This window comes from Phalaenopsis equestris, unplaced genomic scaffold (genome assembly GCF_001263595.1).
Source record: "Phalaenopsis equestris unplaced genomic scaffold, ASM126359v1 Scaffold000224, whole genome shotgun sequence".
NCBI classification, from domain to species: domain Eukaryota; kingdom Viridiplantae; phylum Streptophyta; class Magnoliopsida; order Asparagales; family Orchidaceae; genus Phalaenopsis; species Phalaenopsis equestris.
This window is the reverse complement of record NW_018164666.1, coordinates 4,523,684-4,545,663: the sequence shown is the minus strand read 5'-3', so window position 1 is coordinate 4,545,663 and position 21,980 is coordinate 4,523,684. Positions and strand designations below refer to the sequence as shown.

The 21,980-nt window shown below is 35.2% G+C and overlaps 1 protein-coding gene across 1 annotated transcript; it reads right to left on the bottom strand.

Moving 5' to 3' along the window:
• Positions 1-10,261: 10,261 nt before the first annotated feature.
• LOC110023396 (plasma membrane ATPase-like) lies at positions 10,262-16,555 on the bottom strand. The gene is made up of 15 exons (XM_020722801.1): positions 16,302-16,555; positions 15,346-15,465; positions 14,992-15,219; positions 13,909-14,670; positions 13,705-13,827; positions 13,198-13,302; positions 12,957-13,101; positions 12,469-12,872; positions 12,333-12,365; positions 12,157-12,238; positions 11,890-12,050; positions 11,631-11,804; positions 11,060-11,242; positions 10,785-10,966; positions 10,262-10,670 (listed from the first exon to the last, which is right to left on the bottom strand). Exons 1-15 carry the CDS (start codon positions 16,356-16,358, stop codon positions 10,574-10,576), a joined length of 2,856 nt encoding a protein of 951 aa, XP_020578460.1. The 5' UTR covers positions 16,359-16,555; the 3' UTR covers positions 10,262-10,573.
• Positions 16,556-21,980: the final 5,425 nt, after the last annotated feature.

Here is a 21,980-nt window from a genome sequence, read left to right as displayed (position 1 = left end):
ACGATATTGATTTAAGGGTTTTTATATATATAGATGCTCTTTAATAATTTTATTTATCTATAAAAATTTTCAAAAATTAAATTTACACATGAAGATCACTTATATATCTCCTTTCAAAAATTAAATTTACCCTTGAAGATCACTTATATGTCTCCTTTGCCTCCGCTGTCGACATCGTTCCTCCCACCGACTACCTACGCCTCTGCTCTCTCGAAGCCACCCTTCTCCATTGGCTTCCGTCCATCTCGAAGCCGCCTTCTCCATTGGCTAGAGGTGTAAACGAGCCGAACACGTTTATATTTCGAGCTCAAAAAGTATGTTCATATTCGACTCGTTTGCTTAGTGAACCATACACGAGCTGTTCACGAATAAAAAGTTTTTTGACAACCTTAATCACGTCATCATAGATGTTAAGGGTTGTGATAAGATTTAAAAATTATTGTTTATATTAAAACATCATTTGAATCTAATTTAATAATTTTTATTCTATTTTCTTAATTATTAATTGATTATAAATATTTGTAGCATTGTAGTTATATATATATATATATATATATATATATATATAGGGCTATCAAAACGACTCGTTAAGAAGGTTAGTATTTCGAGCCAAAACGAAAGAGAGAGAGAGAGAGAGAGAGAGAGAATTGATGATTAGTATTTCGAGCCACAACGAACCGATGAGCAAATTTTTGTTCATGTTCGGTTCGTTAACTTAGCAAACAAGCCGAACACGACCTTCTTAACGAGTCGTTTTGATAGCCCTATCATTGGCCTCCTGTCACATAATTCTTCCTTATTCTTCGCCTCCTCCCCTTCCTCCGCCTCATTTTCTCCGCACCTCATTCTCGACTATCTCTCTACCGTCAAAACCACATTCACGTACCGCGTACCACATAGCCAGCTCGACCCGCCCCACCGTAATACTGACCTTCATGCATAAATTTAATCTTTGGAAGCCCTTATAATAAATAAGATTATTTAGGAGCTTCCATATGTAAAAAGCCTTCATTTAATCCCAAATTAAAAAGAATTTTTATTTTAGTGCTGCTTAAATGTTAAAATAACCTGTAAAAAATTACTTTTTATTATGCCAAAGACAAAGACCATTTCAAATATATTTCGAATGTATCAAGCCCAATACTTCACAAGTTATTTCGAATATGAGCCTATTTCAAACTATAACATATTCAAATAATTTTAAATATCAGGCTCATTTAAGCTATCACACCATAGCTTACTAGATGCTCATATTTTGCAATTCATACTGAATGTGAATCTTGACTTGTTTTTCTAAACTTCTGTTCAACAGATACATCCTCCATCTAGTACAAACTTGAACACAAGTTGTGCTTTGCAGTCCATCTCTTTTGAACTTGCTCCACATACTCTCATGTCAATTATTAAATCATGATTTAATTTTCCTCCCTTCATTTCCACAAACTACTGCCTTGAATACTTGTCCTTTAATTTGGGATATGGGTGTGTAGAATTCTTCTTTCAAGCAATTCTCTTCCCTTTTGTTTTTTTTTGTAATAGGTTAATCCTCGAAAGTGATATTTAACTATTCTTTTGAATTATCTGACTGTTGGTCATTTCGAAGAATGAAAAATAAAAAAATCTATTTGATGAAAAATTATTGCATCAGGAAGCATCAGGTGTCCCATGACAGGGTGCCACGTGGGGCAATTGCATAATGATCACCCGAAACTTATTAATTACTTAAAGTTTGATATTTATATTTATGGCATTTTTGTGATAACAACATATATATATATATATATATATATATATGAAAATATATATTTCATTTTTAAATTTTTAGTGATAGTAGTACTTTTGATGTAATCTCAAAGATTCGACTGATATGCATGTAAATATTAAATTTTCGGTGTTAGATACGTAAATATAAGAATTGTATTAAATAATATTAATTATAAGCAAGTTCAAGAACTTAAATAAAAGATATTAAATAATATTACGCATTATATTATTTTAATTTTTTATTTCTCTTCTAATATTTTTTTTTAAATCTTCATTTACTAAATAATTGAAATAAAATCATTTTCTCTGTTATGATAAATGATCTAATTCATGAGGTGATTAAGATTTGTAAAATTGGATCAAGCTTATAATTAATAAATTAATTAAGCTGAGATTTAAGTTTAAATTAGATTAAGTAACTCTGAAGTCAACTTTACATTAGAATTGAATAGGCTAGAGATTCGCTGTCCCGCTCTCATGAGAAAATATTTTGTCCAGAAGCTGCACGTCAGGACGGACAATCACCGACAACTAAGTTGTCATACACATCCGCGGCGGGCGACATGACTGTTGGTGATTGATCGCCCGAACGTTCACACGTCTGAATTGAATATTTTTTCCACTCGAACGTGCCTTTTATATTGTAATAGTTATTTATCGCATCAATCAGTCACTTTAAACGGCAAGAATCGTGGTTGTGTCGATCACTTTGTGGTTACTTTATCATCATTGAATGTATTTTATGATATGCTATCCATTATTAAATTTAAGTGGCTTTTTTATTGGGAGAAAGATAGAAAGTGAGGACCATGTAACGTGGATTCCCATTAAGCCTAAGATAATAACTGAGAAATTTGTTAGAATTATCTTTTTCGTATTAAGTGTAATTAATTAGAAGATTATATATTGAATCAATATATTATCATTATGCTATTAAAATACTATTAGAAATTTAAAAAAGTATGCTTTTATGGCATGATGCAAAGATTTATTTATTTTTCTTTCTTCACTTTATTGAATCGATATATTATCATTATGCTAATTAAATAAAATTAAAAGTATTGGTATTTGTAAAATTATTATTTGAACATTTAAAATGATTTTAATAATTTGTATTTTATTTTATGAATATATAAATTTAAAATGTTTTGAATTTTTTTTTTTTTTTTTTTTGAGAAGACTTTCAATCAGGGAAAAGTGCGACGAACCGACACCATCAAAGGTGGTGGGTCCTTCAGTCGTGGGTGGCGCAATATGTGGGCCATTCTCTTTTATATATTTTCTTACATTCTATAACTTTAATAATATATTGACATATAAATCCATGTGATTTGAAAACCAAACCCGCTGATTTCTTTCTTATCAAGGAGTGATAGGGAACGAAAGGCCGTCTAATTTTTGATAGAGCCCATAAAAGAAAAGAGATACTATCTTGTTTCAATTTATTATAGTAATAATTTCTTAAACATATTATCATATAATAAAAATATGTCAGACTTGCATCAATAAAAAAAATATTTTTAAAGTGAAATTGGATTGCGTTGAAGTAAGGATAATGTGGGCATAAGAAGAACTTGTCTCCAAATTAAGTACTATCATTTGATACAAAAATATCAATTTTTTTACTATGGTGAAACAAACAAAGTAAGTTAGAAAGGGAATATTGGGCTTGTTGGCTTTCATATCACGAATCAAATTATCTTGAGGTGTGAATGCTAAAATATCCTGGCTTGACGGCCATTTTGGTTCACTTTGATTTGAATAATTGTTGAGGTGTGAAGACTAAAAGTTCAACCGTAGTCATAAGGAAGTTGGGTAAGTAGCAGAGGTGTTTCAGGGGCGACATAGTTGTGTCTAGATGACATGCTCCGTCATGTAGTTAGAGGGCACGACATTCCCGCGTTGTTTATTGGGCTCCTATGCGCTCGGTTATAGAGGGTGCAACATTTTCACACCGTCTATTGAATGCATATGCTCTCGATTATAGAGGGTGTGACATTCCCGAATCAAGGAATGAGGTGGGCGCATCAGATGCAGTTTGCTCTTCAATTCAATTTAAAAGTCTTTATTCTAGCACAAAGCAGTGAAATCTCAGGTGTGGTTCTTTCAACAAGGGTTCTTATGAATAAGAGAAGTATCAAAGAAGAGCATTTTAGTGAGTTTTTCTCTTGTGGGATCGAGCGGAAGGGTTTGGATTAAATTCGTGTATGTTCTATCAATTTTAGAGAGGAGATCGGAGTGAGTATATTTTAAATTTTATGAGTTCTATTGTGGAAATTTTTTAGTGTTGTGGCTCCATGATTTTTCTTATCCTAGGATTTTTCCATGTTAAATCCTAGTGTGTTTTCTAAATTATTTTTTGTTGTGTTTCTGTTCAAATATTTTTTTTGGTTTTCTTGAATTAGTGCAATCTTATTCCGCAGTGTGATTTTGATTTCTAATTAGATTAAAGCCTTAGTATAAGTATAATATAACCATCCCAACAAAGTGGTATCAAATCAGAGTCTTTGATTCAAGTGAAAGCTATGTCGACGAAGCAAGGAAAAAAGTGGTGACATTTAATAGGATAAATTTTAACGTTCTGAAGATTTAGATTGAAGTATTTGTTGTATTAGAAAAAAATATGCTTTTTACTGCAAGGAATCACCAAGAAGCTTAAGTCTATGAATATGGAGGAATGAGAGGTGTTAGATCAAACAACCCTGTGCTTGATTTGTTTTTAACTTTTCTTGTTCGTTCCATTAAATATTGTAAATGAACAAAAAATAGTGAATCTCATGGAGGCATTAAAAAATGTACGAAAAATCTTCTGCTTTAAATAAAATTTTTCTGATGAAGAGGTTATTCAATATAAAGATGGTGGATGTACTTCAGTGATAAAACTTCTGAACAATTTCAAAACTGTATTGAACCAATCGTGTTTTTTAGGGATTGGGTTTGATAATGAGGTCAAGGCACTGTTTATATTGTCTTCATTATCGAATAGCTAGTATGGTTTGGTCACAATAGTAAGTAACTCTTTTGAGAATACAAAGTTGAACATTGGTGATATTGTAAAAGTGGGTCAGTGGTAAAGTCAAAGACACAGAAGTTAGTACATACTGATGTATGGGGTCTTACTCCAGTTCAGTCCATTATAGGCTCCCACTACTTTCACATTTATTGATGATCACACCAGAAATGTATGTGTTGACTTTTCAAAACAAAAATATGATAGATTCAAAGTATTTAAGAAGTGGAAGGTTATGGTAAAAAAGAGACATGTTTGAAGTTAAAGTGTGTCATATTAGATAATGAGGGTAATTATCATGATTAGAAGTTTAGAAATTTTTGCGATATAAAAGGTAGCAGGCATGAGCCCACAATCCCAATGACACCGCATCAGAGTGGTATGGATGAGGACATGCATAGAACAATCACATAGCATGCCAAGAGCTTGAGGCTGCATGCTTGCCTGACAAAATAATTTTGGGTTGAAGATACGAATACTATTACTTATTTGATTAATAGTAGTCCATCAGTACCTTTAGAGGAAAACTTAATTCAAGAAGCCTTGAGTGACAAGAAGGTAAATCTATCTCATTTAAAATTATCTGGGTGTTCTACGTATGTAAATTGATGTGGGTTCCAAGAGTAAGCTTAGTTTGAAAGCTATCAAGTGCATCGTCATTGGATATGACTCAAATGAGTTTGAGTATAAGTTTTAGGACTATCATAATCAGAAATTCATCAAGAGCATGGATGGTACATTAAATGAAATGAAGATATACAATGACAAGGCCAAAACTTATGATAACCAATCAGTTACTTCTAAAGATTACAAGTACGTTGAGATAGAAGACATTGGTGACCAGGAGTGTGGAGAAACAAGAAGTGTTTAACTAGATCAAACACAGGAAGTTCCTCAGTCACTTGCTACTGAAGTCGGGAAATCCAAGAGAGTGATACGATTGATACACATGTATTCTCTTTCATTACATTTTTTATTGTTAACTGATAGTGATGAACTAGAGTGCTTTAATAAGGCCATTCAAGTTAAAGATTCAATGGAGAGTGAGCTTGCTATGGATGAAGAAATGCAATCTTTGGAATCAAATCAGACTTGAGATTTGATAGTATTATCAGATGATAAAAGTGCATTAAGCAATAAGTGTTTTTACAAAATCTAAGATGTGTAAGAAGGTACCAGACACTACAAAGAAAGGATTGTCGTAAAGGGGTTCCATCAAAAGAAATGAGTGAATTACATACAAATTTTTTTCTCTATTGGTAAAGATGAAAAATGTCAAAGTTGTTTTGATTCTAGTAGCATAGGAAGATCTATAACTAGAGCAACTGGATATAAAAATAGCTTTCTTACATGGAGATATGGAAGAATAATTATACACAGTGTAAGCATAGGGTTACAGAGAAAGAATGTTTGGTTGATATGTCGAGGAAGAGCCTATTTGTCTTGAAGCAGACCCTGAGACAATGGTATATGAGGTTTAATAAGTTCATCTCAGACAGTGGGTACATAAAGTACCGCTATTACTTCATAAAATGCTTCAATAATTATCATATCTTCTTCCTTTTATGTGTGTATGAAATGTTAATTTTAAGGGGAATTATGAAGAAAATCAATGGATTAAAGGAGCAATTATCAAGTGAACTTGAGATGAAGGATTTAAGTCCAATTAGAAAATTATTGGGATGAGAATCTGTGGAGATAGAAGTGCAGGTTGAGCCAGTTTGAGGTAGAGACCTCAAGCTATCTATGAGTTATCACCTAAGTCTGAAGAAGAGCAAGCAAAAATGGGGATAACTTTGTATGTTTCAACAATTAGAAGTCTGATGTATGTTATGACTTGTACGAGACCAAATATTATATTTTGAGTGGAGTAAGTAGTAGGTATATGGGCAATCTAGGCAGACACCATTGGGAGGCAATGGAGTAGATTCTCAGGCATTTGAGGGAAAAAGACAACATGAAACTTTACTATAAAAGTGCAGAGAAAAATCTACAGAAGTTTGTAGATTCATATCTAACAGGAGACTTGGGTGGTCGAAGGAGTACAACATGTTATATCTTCACTTTGGGGAACATATGGGTGAGTTAGGTTTTCAAGTTGTAGAAGATTATTGCTTTCAATAATAGAGGGATAATTTAGGCTAGTAAGAAGGTGATTTGATTATAGGGCATTATGACATAATTGTGCAATGGGCAGAGAATTAGAAAGCTTCATAATGACAACATTAGTGCAATTAAACTTGCTAAGAACATTGTTGTTCATGCCAGAGCAAAACACATTCAACTGATGTATCACTTTATATGTTATCTCCTTGAAAATTGATATTTATTCTAGGAGAAAATAAACATGCCTCGGAAGTGTATGAACATATTGAAGAAGGTAGTGAAAACCAAGAAGCTAGAGCTATGCTTGGCTTCAGTTAGAGTTAATTAAGTTTGAGACTGGGGGTGAGCCACACCCAATATGGGGCTATAAAGATGGTACAGATGGAGGCGCATCTCTTGTGGACTGGTGTTGGGTGCTTTCAGTCTTCAAGTGGGTGATTGTTGAGGTGTGAATCTTGGAAGAGCACTCATAGCCACAAGGAAGTTGAGCAAGCAACATAAGTATTTCTAGAGTGGTGCACTTGTGCCTGGGTAAAGCACCCGAGCTGGGTTCTTCAACACATCCACACCAACTAACGAGTGTCGTCTATTTAATGCATACACGTCCGATTATAGAGGGCACAAAAATCTCACACCAAGGAGTGGCGCGGGAAAGCCTGGTGCACATTACTTTTTTTGTTTTAGTTAAAGTTCTAGCTAAGAAGCAATGAACTTTCGTGTGTGATTCTTTCGATAAGGTTTCTTGTTATTCTAATTCATGTCAAAGAAGAGGATTTCAAGGTGTTTTTGTCTCGTGACATCAAGAGAAAAAGTTTGGAGCAAAGTTCAATAGCTTCCATTGATTATAGAGAGAAGATCCGAGTGAGTAATTTATACATTTCTGAATTTCACAATTAAATTTTCTTGGTGTTGTGACTCCATAATTTTTTTCCTTCTCAGGTTTTTCAATGTTAAATTCTGGTATATTTTTGTGGATAGTTTTTTGTTAAGCTTTTGTTTGAATATTTTGTTTGATTTTTTCAAAACAGTGTGATCCTATTTTATGGTGTGGTAATATAAGATCACCATCCCAACAAAATTGAGGTGATTTGATCATTCAACATAACTAATGTTCCAAAATACCCTTTCTCAAGCATCATAAGAATCTCCCTAAAAAGGAAAGCATGAGCATGACTTCTCCCCAAATTATTTTTCTTCATAGAAAGTTTCATCATTTTACCTCTATGTTTATATACAAACTTAGGCATCATGATATCTTCCTAATGAATAAATTTTAATGGTAAGCTTACTATTTCTTAACTTTGTATGAGATAAACCCAATGAAAGATGACATCTCTTGAGAAAATCAATTCACACAATGCCCATGTTGGCATGCAACATTTTAAGGCCATAAGTGAGAGCATATCCCACACTTAATTTGGGGACTTTTAGTTATTTCTAGAAATTTTTGAAATAATAACTAGTTATTCATTAACTTATTGCTTGCAAACTAACACATTTTAAGAATGTTTTCCATTTTTGCCAATAACTCTCACAATATATGGAAGAAAGAGAATAAATGAGAAAGATTGCTTTAACATGCTTAGTGTCAAAGGAACATAAAATAAAAATATCAAGTACATCTTTATTAATTAAAAAAGAGTATTAACATAATAAAGAGTACACAAAACTCATTTTAATTTCTAAGGAATTGCACAAAATAATAAAATACATGAAGTGGCTCAAATATTATGACTTCTGTTGTACATTGACACAACTCAAAATTTAAGTCAACTAAAAGAGTAGGTTTAGAGGATGCTTATTTTTTATTTATCTTGATTTTTTATAAGTAGGATTTTTCTAGGGCTTGTGAACTCACAGTAGAAAAGCAATATATCAATAGTAGTTGAAACTAAGACTTTTTCAAAGATTTATTTGTAACTAATCACCTTTGCCACTCTAGAATAACCATCGATGTATAGAATCATCTAAACCATTTCAATTATTTTCAATGATTCTAGCTTGAAAGAGACAATATTTACAACTCAAGTTTCATACTCTAAATAATACTAGATATTTTAAAGGCTACCAACAAACAATTCATTCATACTTCCTCTAGAAACTAATCTAATAGTGACCTTCAATGGTAAGAACTTCAACCCTTAAATGAAAAATACATATAGTCTCTTACTACCTCCAATATTACAAATTCGCTCTCATAAAAGTTTTATCTTCCACAATCCAAATTAAATATTAAGGAACTCAACACTCTTAAGCTAATAATCTTAATAGCTAAGACTTTAACCACTACAAAGTAGGATCAATCTATTGTAGGTTTTTTTATTATGATCATAGATAAATCCCTTATGAATTTAGCTTCACCTCCTTAATAAAAGGTTTATGTTAATTGTGTAGGCCCCAAATCCCAAATGATTATCAAAATTCTTTATAAATTAAGGTCTATGAAGTATGTGTAACAATGTCTACTCCATTGGGTATACACAAATTACACAAATCTTTTAGATATATAGAATCTACTAACTCTATTAAGTGTATTGAGATTATTAAACTGCATTTATTACATGAAGATTACTCAGCTCCATTAGTTATATGGAGACTACCCAACTCTATCAAATATATAAGTACTACCTCACTTCATCGGGTATATAGAAATTACCCTACCCCTTGAAAATATAGCTCCAAAAAGCCATCTTACCTTAGAAAAACTCTTATGTTAAAAGTTGATTTTGTCCCTATGAAGGGTTGTGATATTATAGCACAATCACTATTTTGTTTAAGATTTACAAATAATTTCAAGATTAAAGAAGACTTATTTTTTGTGCCAATGTTACGTTAACATTCAAGTGAAATAAGCTTTAGGTCATCTAGACTATTGGGTAAATAATTTAATAATAAAAGATTAAGACTAAAATTATTAATATAGATTAAAATTATTAAAAATAATTATGAAAAGGAATTCAAAATTTCATACAGTACTTCAAAAAAAAATGATGATTTGCAAATACAAACCCAAATTGTCAGGATTAAGCTATAAGAATGATGCTTTTGACTATCAAACTATCATAATCGTTATCTTATGCAAAAGAAAAGGTGTCTTGTAATTTAAGACAAGTAATGTGACATTAAACTTAATAGTATCTCAATATTTTCTCCATAATAACAACAAACTTGTACTAAAATAAACTAAACATTTTGGCCGAAACTTTTTTCTTTTTAATTTTTATTAACAAGCAACCACTACAACTAGTGTAAAACTTGATTAAATTAGACTGGAATTAATAAATTATTATATATAGAAATATATAAAACCAAGTAACGAACTATAAAGTGAAAGGAATAACAATAAGAAAACTAATTTTTGCATTATGCCAAACTACAATGAGAAAACTGATATTTGCATTACGCCAAACTTTAACATCTGTTCAAACTGTTGACACTCGATTAGAAGGGAGTATATAAACTGGCCTTCTTACCTTCTATTAATAACCAAAAAAACAAAAAAAAAAAACAAAAAAAAAACCAAGTTCAAAGAGACATTTAGGGGGAGGACGGAAAACTAGGCTGCTCCAATCAAAGCTAAAGCATTCACTGGTTAGGCGTGCGGCATAAAAACCAGGTGTTTCTGGGGTTACTTGTAAAGAGGGGGTACTCCCTTCAATCTTTCCAGGTCCAAAATTATTCCTCAAACATAGATCACACGGTGTAATGTTGATTGATGTTTTCAATGTCGAGACCCTTCAGCTTCACTACAGACTCAACATGGCCTTTCAATGTGTGTAGCTCACGCAGCCTGCAAACCATTCATCATCAAAAGATTCAATTGAAATGATGTGAAAAAAATTCTCAAGAGGTTTTAAATTCGGCAAAGAAAACAATAGGTGCAAGCAGAAATATATATATGTACCTTGCAACCTCTGCGCGGCGTTTGGCTTGCTCGGCTATCTCGGAGAGTTCACGATAGCTGCTCTTGTCATTGAAGACTGATGTAGTCTCAGCGGTTTGCAGGCCATGGAGAGTTCTCTGCGCCATGGCCCATTGAGCCTCCCTCTCCTCTCTTCCATAATCCTTCTTTGTTGTGAAGGCAGTCTACAGAAATCCAAAGTAATCGAATCAATCAGATTGATAATTGGAATGTTAGATTTGAAATTGTGAAGAAGGTTTAAAGCGATGGGGGATTACCCTATTCTCAAGAAGGTTGTCCCATGCCTTTCCGCTGAGGATGTAGCGGACAGCAAACTTGAACAAATCTAGAGGGAAAAAGAATATTAAGTTGTAGAGCCATATGACACCAGCCCAACCCCAACCACAACCTTTGATTTTGGCAAATCCCCAGTTTGCGTAGACTGCTATGAAAGTGGCAACCTGATAATGGATGAAAAACTTTTAGTCTTCCCATTATTTTCAAGTAGAAAATAGCTGCTAATCACCTTTGATGCAACACTCGATGACATCAAGTCAATATTTAATACATTGATGTAGGGAGGATGACACTATTTTATGTTCATGAAGTTAAGATCCACCAACAAGGGAATTGAAGGATGTTTTTGTGTCAATTATGTGAAATTTAGCATATGATATTAAATCCCTAATTTCAATAATAGAATTATTAAATCTAGAGCTCATTTGTCATTTCATTAAAATCAAGCAACATTATCTTATCAGAGGTGTGTTTGTCAGCATCTATATCCAAATAAGCAAGAAATCTATCGATAAAAAAAATGATTGAGACATGAGGAACATAGGGGCTTACAAGTTGAGCAATGATGAATGCGCTGAGAAGCAGAAGCCCAGGGCGCTCAAGAAAGCACCAGCTTCGAGAGCGAGTGACGAATATGAGTGCCTGGCTCACAATGCTGACTTGGAGATAGAGTGCAGCCATCATCTCATCAGGGCTATTCCTCAGTGATCGAACACCAAATTTATCCTACATTGCCACAATAAAATTATATGAGATTCTCAAACTTTTGATTTCATCTAACAATAACTCAACAACAAGAGATAAAGCTAACCGAGAAGAAGTCTGTTTGCTTCATTGCCCAAAAGAAGATGACAGTCATCAAAGCCAGATAACTACCAAGAACAACTCCGGTTGCAAAGATTTCTTTGAGCTTCCAATTGTCTGGCAGGGGAGATGGTTTCACTCTATCTTTTGAAATTGTCATAATTGTACCTAAAAATTCATCACATTTGTTACATGTCCAACATTAATAATTACCTGAATGTTTAGCATAGATTAAATGATTTAACCATCAAATATTAAATGAGTTCAGGCATACCATCATTTAGGATGGCAATAATCAGAACCATGAAAGGTGAAAAGTCGAATTTCCAAATAAGAGCAATAAGTAGAAAACCAAGCTGCACAGATTCAACAGAAGTATAGTCAATTGTGATGGAATCTAATTTGACAAAATTACTCATATAACCCTCTCTTAACTTTTCATATACTTACCACAATACGGATGGTGATGGAAACTGCATAAATCTGTATGGTTAATGAAACAGAAATAACAGTGAGTCATGAGTTCATATATATGACTTGAAATAGTTAAATTAAATCCATCGGTTGTAAGAACAAATTAAAATACCGTATAGTTTTTCATCCTTTGGAAGATTGCCCTGCTTGTTAGAACAGCACTGATAATAACACTCAGCCCGGGCTCAGTCAGAACAATATCAGAGGCACTTCTAGCAGCATCAGTAGCATCAGCAACAGCAATTCCAATATCAGCCTTCTTCAATGCAGGGGCATCATTGACACCATCTCCAGTCATTCCACAAATGTGTTTTCTAGCTTGCAACTTCTTCACAATTTCATATTTGTGCTCTGGAAACACTCCGGCAAAACCATCAGCCTTCTCAATCAATTCATCCACAGGAAGGGCATCAATGGCTGGATCCTTATTCTGCCCCAGCAAAGCAGAAGAGGGGTACATGTTAGTTCCCATTCCAAGCCTTCGTCCGGTTTCCTTGGCAATAGCGAGTTGATCCCCTGAAAATTACACACAACTAAGTTATAACTGATAGAAGAAGAGGACGGTCGTTCGGATTGAGAAAATTATATAAGAAGGTCTACCGGTTATCATTTTAACATTGACACCTAAGTTTAGAGCTCTGCGGATGGTTTCAGCACTGTCATGTCTAGGGGGGTCAAAGAGAGGCAGTAGGCCGACAAACTGCCACGGGCCTCCAGTACTTTCCTTTCTCCTCTCTGGAACATCCTGGGAAAAAAAAATAAAAATTTTAGATAAGAAAAAAACATTGAGAAACGTTCATCAAGTTTGCATGAAAAGAAGTTGAGACTTCTCATGGAAAACCTGTATAGCCACAGCTAGAGATCGAAGGCCACGCTCTGCAAATTTATCAATTACGCTGTGAACCTTGTTCTTAACATCTTCCCTTGCATTGCAGAGGGTCAACATCTGTTCACATCAGCAGAAAAGAAAAGAGTTTACCGAGATATACTTTCAAGTAATCCACATTACATTAGTATGAAAAACTCAACTTTGTGAGGCTAAAGATATAAGCCACCAGTTTTAATTCCTAATGCAAACTAATGAATTAAAGCAAAAAAAAGTCCAATAATATTTGCTATTGTCATTGAAATTTACTGTTCAAATATTTTTCTCATATTATGTTGTAATTTAAAAAGGGCCAAATTAAAAAAAAAGATATATTTAACAAAAATTTATTTAAATAATAGTAATATAAAAAATGACACTACACCACGAGAGCCTTCTAGGCAAAAGGTTATTCTATGTACAGCTGTTCACATGCACTATCGTGTATATGTTAAATGAGTCAAAAAACAGAAACAGGTTTACCTGCTCAGGGGCACCTTTGCTCACACGGAACCACTGCCCATGAGCGTCATAGTAAGTCAAAGCAGTCCTCTTGTCTACAGGGTTGAAGGGAAGGAAATGGACCTCTGTGATGCCTGCTCTTGCCTGTAAAAACATTAAAACCAATAAATAATCATAAACACAACAAAGAACTAGTTCCTAACTAATAGTTACTCCAAGATATACCTCTTTGGGATCTGCAAGCATCCCCACCATAGCTGCATCAATTGCGTCCTGATTCTCAGTCCTAGAAGCCCTTGCAGAATAAAGAATAACATCCTCCTTGCTAACTCCTTTGGCAAAAATCTCGACGAGATTCTTATCAATGCTCAACTTGTTAAGTGTCAAAGTCCCAGTTTTATCGCTACACAGAACATCCATTCCAGCCATCTCCTCAATGGCGGTCATTCGTTTCGTAATTGCTCCCTGCTGAGAAAGGCGATGAGAGCCAATAGCCATGGTGACTGAAAGCACAGTGGGCATGGCAATCGGGATTCCACCGATCAAAAGGACAAGCAGGTTGTCGATGCCACTGCGATACTTGCGGTGCTGAATTGGGTACATGACAATGATCTCCACAATCATACCAGTGGCAATGGAGCAGATGCAGAAGTTTCCAATAGCGGTAAGAACCTTCTGGAAGTGGCCAACCTGGTTGGTGCTATCAACGAGATGGGCAGCCTTGCCAAAGAATGTGTGAACACCAGTGGCAATCACAACTGCCTCAATCTCTCCCTGTTTGCAGGTTGAGCCAGAAAAGATTTCATCGCCGGGGTTCTTAGTGACGGGAAGAGATTCACCAGTGAGAGCAGACTGATCGATCTTCAGGGGATCACCCTCAAGCAGGCGGGCATCAGCAGGGATGATATCTCCCAGCTTGATGCTAATGATGTCTCCTGGTACAAGGATGGCAGCATCTTCCTCGGTCCATCGACCATCCCTGAGCACCTAATGAAATTGAAGCACGCAGAAATTACTAACTGGAAAAACAAAAAATACCTTGAAAGATAAACCAAGTTAAAAACCATACAAACTTCATAAGCCTTGTTCCAGTCCATCATTTTGTCTAAAAAATTATAACTAAATAGAAACAAAAGTGGATAAAAAAACACATTTTTTTTTAAAACCATGATAATTATCAGCAATTAAAATTTAAATTCAAATAAGCCTTTATCATTCTTTTTTCCAAAGAATCCATCAATTAATATTCAAAATTCTATTTTTAAGAAAAAAATGAATTTTTAAAGGGGGGGAAAAAGTCGAAATTACCTTAGTTTTGGGAGCAAGCTGGGCCATGAGGGCTGCAGCTGCGTTGCCGGCGTTGTTCTCTTCGATGAAGGAAATGGTGGAGTTAATCACTAGAAGGACGACAATTCCAATAAAATCCTGCCAATCTGGATCCTTGCCCCTCGCTGCAATGGCTATGATGGCGGCAGTCTCCATCACCCAGGATAGGGGATTCCACATGAAACCAAGAAACTTCAGTAGTTTGCTCTCCTGTTATATATATATATATGTATATATAAGAAAAAAATCCCTGATTCTCATCCTTCTAGCGAGAAAAAAAAAACAGAGATTATATGAAAGAAGACGAGCAAACAGGCTTCAAGTTTGAAATTTGACCTTTTTCTCCTCGAGCTTGTTGGGACCGAAGATCTGAAGCCTGTTCGCTCCCTCCTCGGAGGAAAGGCCTTCTTTGGTACATTTCAACTGCTCGAATACCTCCTCAATGGGAATTTTCTCCTGAGAACAAATAACAGGTTATGAAAATTGAGATCATCATCGGTTTTTTCTTCCTACAACAAAAATTAGATTTCGAGGAAAAAGACCAATCTTTCGAAATCAAAAGCCAAAGAATTTGTTAATATCGACATATGGAAAATCAATCTAAGGTAAAAGACAGGTTAAATCGCTATTCAGGCACTAGCTGGACATGCGGTATGTACGGGACAAGTGGAATGTAAAATTGAAATTGGTCTCTCTCTCTCTCTCTCTCTCTCGCTTTCTATGAGCAATAGAAAACCTCAAAATAGCAATAGCACAAGCAAAACGTAATTGAACTGCCGGCCACAACCACTGTATCGCAAAAACTCAAGGAAAATCCTTTGCTATCCAAATCACTGGAAGCAAAAATAGCAAGTTTTCTAATCCCTAAATTTTCGGCATCAAGTCAGCAAATCTCGGAAGAAAATGCAAAACACGCATCACATTCTTCTAAGCGTCTAGTAAATAATGGCTCCCCTTTTTAATTCTGATCCTTTTTTCCAATCCTTTCCTAACGTAACCTCAATGAATTGTAAAAGCGACAGAACAAAATATCCCAGACGGAGAAAAGATGAATAATTCAAATCAGCTCACAGAATTTAAAATAGAAACATAGAAACAGAGCTTAATTCATAATTTGAACAATAAAGATAAAATCCATGTTCGAATATTACTATATGTCCGATCGGCAGCCAAACAAAATCATCACAGAGACATTTAAGCACTAATTTTACGAAAGATAAAGATAAATATCCAATCAAAAGTACAACTCCGACCAAACCAAAAAAACGAAAAAAAAAATCAATATTCGTTACCAGATCAACAGTCTCATTCTTGATTCCTTCAAGGCTTAAGCCTTTATCACCTCCCATCCTGTTGCCTCTTCTTCCTCCCCCACGTTATGTTAACGAGAATCCTCCAAAAACCCAAATGAGAGAGTGAAATTGAAAAACACTATAATCAAGATTGTCGGGAGCAATGAATCCTCCCTCTCTCTCCTTGGTGCTGGAGGAGAAGAGAAGAAGACGAAGCGAAGACGATGGGAAAGCAAACAGAGAGCGGAAGAGGCTTTACGCAGTCGACTCATTCGACCTCCTCCCGCCAGCATTTTATAGCAGAGAGGCGGACCCCACTGCCTTGCCCGGCAATTTACAGTGCGATGGGTGGGCCACCTCCTTGCAAAGCCCGCCAACCAGCTCTAACCCGCTCGCCTGACCCCTGGCACTTTCGGTTACGGGTGCCAAAATGGCCGGTTCACAGGTCCTATTTTGTTCATTAATAAATTTGTGTTTGATTCGTTCCTTAAATTAATCAGTCGAATACGAGTCATTTTTCTCGCTCAATATATAAACGAGCCAAATATAGATAAAAGTTTATTCTTTCACACTCGCATGTGTGTATATAATGAGTAATTTTTAAATAATTTAATTATCTATAAAGATTTATAATTATGTAAAATTATAAATTAAAAATACAACATAAAAATATTGAATTATTCTTAAATGTTATTTTAATATAGATAAAAAGAATTAAATCTCATCTCAACTCTTGATATTCTACAACTGCATGATTAGGGTTGTCAAACGTTTATTTGTTCTCTCAAAGCTCATGTTTGGCTCTCAAAGCAAACAATCCGAACACGAACAATTTTTTTTTTATTATTATTTAAAATATAAACGAGTCGAATATGAACATTCGTATTTTTTTACTAGTGGAACACGAGCTAAGCCCTGGCTCGCTCATGTTCGCCTCATTTACACCCCTACTTGTCGTTTTGCTTTTAATTTAAAGGCAAGAAATGGACATTAAACCGATATAACTAGATTGTCGTAATTTAGAAGTTATATCAGAAATCAAAAAATGATTGAATTCTGATTACATATTATTCAACATTTATTAGAAGTAATTCAATAATAATAATAATTTATGATAAAAAATAAAAACAAATATTTGACGAAAACAATTATATAAATTTATAATTAAATTATTCAATAAATATTTACTAGATCAAATAAAATTTTTTAAAGTAAACTTATAATCTTGCTTTTTTTTTTTTTTTTTTACTTTATATGATGTATTTTTATTAATTCGTGTATTAAAGTTTTTCCCACCTTTTATTCTCAGGATGTTAAGCTTTGTCCAATCAATATGTGGCAACTAACAAATCAGAATCCAAGTACATATAAGTCGCCAGAAAATTCATTTAATTTTAAAAAAAATATTAATACATGTTGGATGCTTGGATAAAAATTTTTTTAAGAGTTAAATGTATGTTCTCTTAAGCTCTGATTTCACTAACTTTATAGTTAAACAAGACCGTCGACAATATGAACCCAATAACTTTAAGAGCAATTCGATCTGAATGTAAATGAATTTTTATCAAGCATTTGAATTATGATTGAATACTTTAATATATTAATTGAAATGTTAAATGATTTGCATTTTTAATATGGTCATGATCGAATTAAGCCTCCTGATAAGAAAAATTCATTAAGCCTAATATCACCTAATTATGATGTTATTGAAGTACTATTACGATAATGATTTATGACTCAATGAATTTGCACTATTTTGAGAATTTGGCTAAATCCTCCCAAACTTTTATAAACAGAATCTCATTCTTAACAATGATAATGGGAGTATGCTAAAACCTAAGTCTATACACTTTAGAAAAAATGAAGCCAACAAACACCATCAATTATCACAAATAAGTGTGGTCCAACTACTATTTTAAGACTATGGTAGCCCAACTCATGTTTTTAGGCTTTTGTTGCCAAATTTTTATAGCTTAGAAAGACTTACTAACCCAATTTTTTCTTCTCAAATAAAATATGACAACTATTCAACTTGAAATATTTTGCTTTAGTGCAATTTTTATTTTCAAAGTTTTCAACAAAATATATAGCAACCCTCTTGTAATATTTTATTTATCTATTTGTAATGTGTTTTGGATCTTCGTGTAACACTAAAATAATAATTGTATATACTAAAATACCCACATTAGTCTCAAAGAGAACGAACGACCAAAATGAAAGGACCTCTTTTCGATGTAAGCAATCAACCGACGATTAAAGGCCAATCATGAACACGTGTCTCCAAACCCGGGATAGATTCAAGCTCCGGAGATGGTTCCCCGCTCAGCAGAGGCAAAACAGGCCAAAAGTGGGGCGTGAATCATCCTGACAGAGACTTTCCTCAAATAGCCCGCGTGGGCTGCAATAAGATCCGCTTAAGACCTTACAAAATTCGGAGATCCGGTCAAGGTGACGAAAGGAGAGACGCGGGCCCTGTAAAACTCGATTCAAACAGAAAATGAGCTACAACTCACTATGAAATAAGCCGACTGATCACATGATGTTCGCGAGCTGCTGCAACGACCTTCTTTAGACTAGGTCCCCGAGGAGGAAGCTCTTCACCCTAACATGTTTATTGAAGTAGCGAACGATTCGTCTCTTAATCTCCTTCTGCCAAAACACTGAATTTGTCCACATCTCCTCTATAAGGTCTAGTGCTAGCATTGCCCCCTCGATATTAGCTTGTTGTCATCCAGTAAATTCACCTTCTGGAAACGAAAAGGTTATGACAACCCTTTTGGCTATGATGATCATACTCGATTAATAGCACTGCCTCCATTCCGTGAGTCATCATGAATTGGGTTTGGTCGGTAGCTGACGACAACGTTGTGCAAATTGCCCAAAGCACTGACAGTAATTGCTCTACCCAACTTCTTTTGGCTCCTTCGACTTTTTTTCATAAAGGTTTAGAATGAGTTTGTTAGCTACTTTGGCCTGCCCGTTTTTTCTAGGGTGATGAATTGAACTTCAAATTAATGTCCTTCTTTGTGCAGAAGTCTTTCATTTGTTGATATACAAATTAGGTCCATAGTCAGTGATAATCATGAGTGGCAATCCAAATCTGCAGATTAAGTCAGACCATATGAAATTTTTGACTGCCTTTGTGTTGGTCCGAGCAAGGGGCTATGCTTTGACTCATTTCAAAAAATAGTCGGCCGACACCAAGGGAACTTCCTTTTGCACTTTGATGGAGAATGCCCGAGGATGTCTAGTCCCCACATGGTGAATGACCAAGGATGGATTAGAGGTTGCAGCCTCTAAGCCGGCTGATGATGTAATGGGGCATATTTCTAACATTGTTCACACCTTGAAAATTCTGCAGCATCTTTCACGAATGTCGGCCAGAACTATCCTTGCCTTTGTACATGGTAAACTAAGGTTTTGTACTTCAGATCAGCTGTCACATTCTTCATAGTGCACTTCTAGGAGCACATCTTGAATTTCATCTTCCCTTAGGAATCTCAGGTATACTGAAGTAAAAGGCCTCTTGAACAACTTTCTGTCAATTAATATGTATAGGGCGGCTTAGATTCAAAAGAGTCTTCGATCTTTGATGCTCTCGTCTATTTTTTCAATTTCTAGATAGTGGATATATGGTTCCACCCATCTTTTAGTCCTGTCAGTGACCATCACTATGGGCTTTGTCTCATTGATTGCTGGCAAGGTGAGTTTTCTAAGTATTCCTCCCAAACATACGCATTTGAAGAGAATGTTGCCTACTTGATTGTCCTCCCAGTTGACGTGCTAGATGTGAAAGCTCTTAAATCTTCTAATTTATTTCTTTGTCTTGACAAAGTAACTGACCATCATCTCTTCCAAGACTTTGAAATGTCTGTTAGCTTAACTCATAATTAGCAGAGTGTCAGACCTCACTAGAAGGTCTCAGACGCTAATTCATAGGATAGACCAAATCTAACAATCAACACTTCGTACTCTGCCTAATTTTTTGTGATGTTGAATTCTACTGAGACTGATTGATAGAGATGTTCTCCGACCAGGATGTATAGAACCAGACCCAACCCTGTTGCTGCCTGCTTGGAGACCCCGTCGACGTATAGGATCCATGTGTTGTCGTCTGAGACAACTCCTTCATTCTACTCCTATTTCAAGGAGAAGACAGCCAGGAAGTTTACAATCGCTAGGGCCTTGATTGTCGTCTGATGGGATGTAGGTGATGTTCAATTCACTGAGAGTACTCTATCGAAATGCCCTGTCAGTGTGAGTACAGTCTTCAACGGATGGTCCGTGATGACCCGAATTAGATGCATCTGGAAGTATGGTCTAAGTTTACCAACAAAAAAAATCAATGCAAATGATAGTTTTGCAAAATTATATACTTGGTTTCGGTGCCGTGAAACTCTCGGCTCGTGTGGTAGATCGGGTACTGCTTGCCTCCTCTCGGACCGAAACTAAGCTAACGGTCTCTCATCTGACTTTGAGATACAATGACAGTTCTTCCATGAATTAAATGTCATTCTAAGTTGGAACTGAAACAAATAATGACGAGGACATTGCCCACTCAGCCTGATGAACGATTCTCAATCAACAGAATTATTCTCTCGGACTGAAACCAAAGCAAGTCATGGTGGGGATATGGTACGTAGAATCAAACTAAAGTGAGAAATGATCCTTCACCAATAGAACTTAAACTTCATTTAGGTCGGGAACCGAAACAGGTAATGGCATGGGCATTGTCCACTAAGTTAGTGGAAAAACTCTCAATCAACATAATTAGTTCAAAATCTCAACCAAGGAATCTTTCAAATTTCTAAATGCCTCCTCGCATTCAATCGTCCATTTGAAATGTTGATTCTTCCTCAAAGATTTGAAGAATGCCTCATCATTGTTGCCCGATTTTGGGCTGAAATGACTGAGTCTGACAATTCGACCAGTCAGCCTCTGGATTTCTTTAATATTTCGTGGAAGTGCATATCCAATATCACATGCACTTTCTCCGAGTTGGGCTTCAGTCCTTTGGGGGCCAGTAGAAAGCCGAGGAACTTTCTGCTCAACTCCTCGAAGATACACTTAGAAGAATTTAGTCTCATGCTAAATTTTTTTAGTGTTTCGAATGACTCTTTTTCATGTCTTCAATGTGTTGTTTGAGTGTTTTAATTTTAACCAAAGTATCATCGACATACACCACAATATTTTTTTTTCCTTTTTTATTAGACAAATTTACATTCATGAGGCGTTGATAGGTCTCTTAAGCTTGAAGGGTGTTATATTATAACAAAATATGTCTTGCAATGTGATGAAGGGAGTTTTTTCTACATCGACTAGGTGCATTTCTATTTGATGTTAACCAGAGAAGGCAAAACTCATGACCGTGTAACTGACCACTACGTCCTCCAAGGTGTCAATTTTTGGTAGAGAGTAGGTATCTTTCAGACAAGTGGCGCTGAGGTTGGTGAAGTCGATGCATATTTGTCACTCATCGTTGGTTTTCTTGACCATGATGACATTAAAGAGTCGGGTTGAAAATTGGACTTCATGGATGTAGACGGCATCTAGCAACTTCTACACCTCCTTTGCATTGGGTTCAGCCAAAGTTCTGGCAGTCGACCAGACCTTCTATTGGACCGGTGGGAGTAGGGGTTGATGTTCATTTGATAGCATGCTGGGTTGTTTAAAACATCA

Coding starts and splice junctions, on each gene's coding strand:
- LOC110023396 (XM_020722801.1), bottom strand. CDS start 16,358: ATGGGAGGTGATAAAGGCTTAAGCCTTGAAGGAATCAAGAATGAGACT. Junction 14,671..14,991: donor AGCTTGCTCCCAAAACTAAG/GTAATTTCGACT, acceptor CAATTTCATTAG/GTGCTCAGGGATGGTCGATG. Junction 10,671..10,784: donor CGCCGCGCAGAGGTTGCAAG/GTACATATATAT, acceptor AATGGTTTGCAG/GCTGCGTGAGCTACACACAT.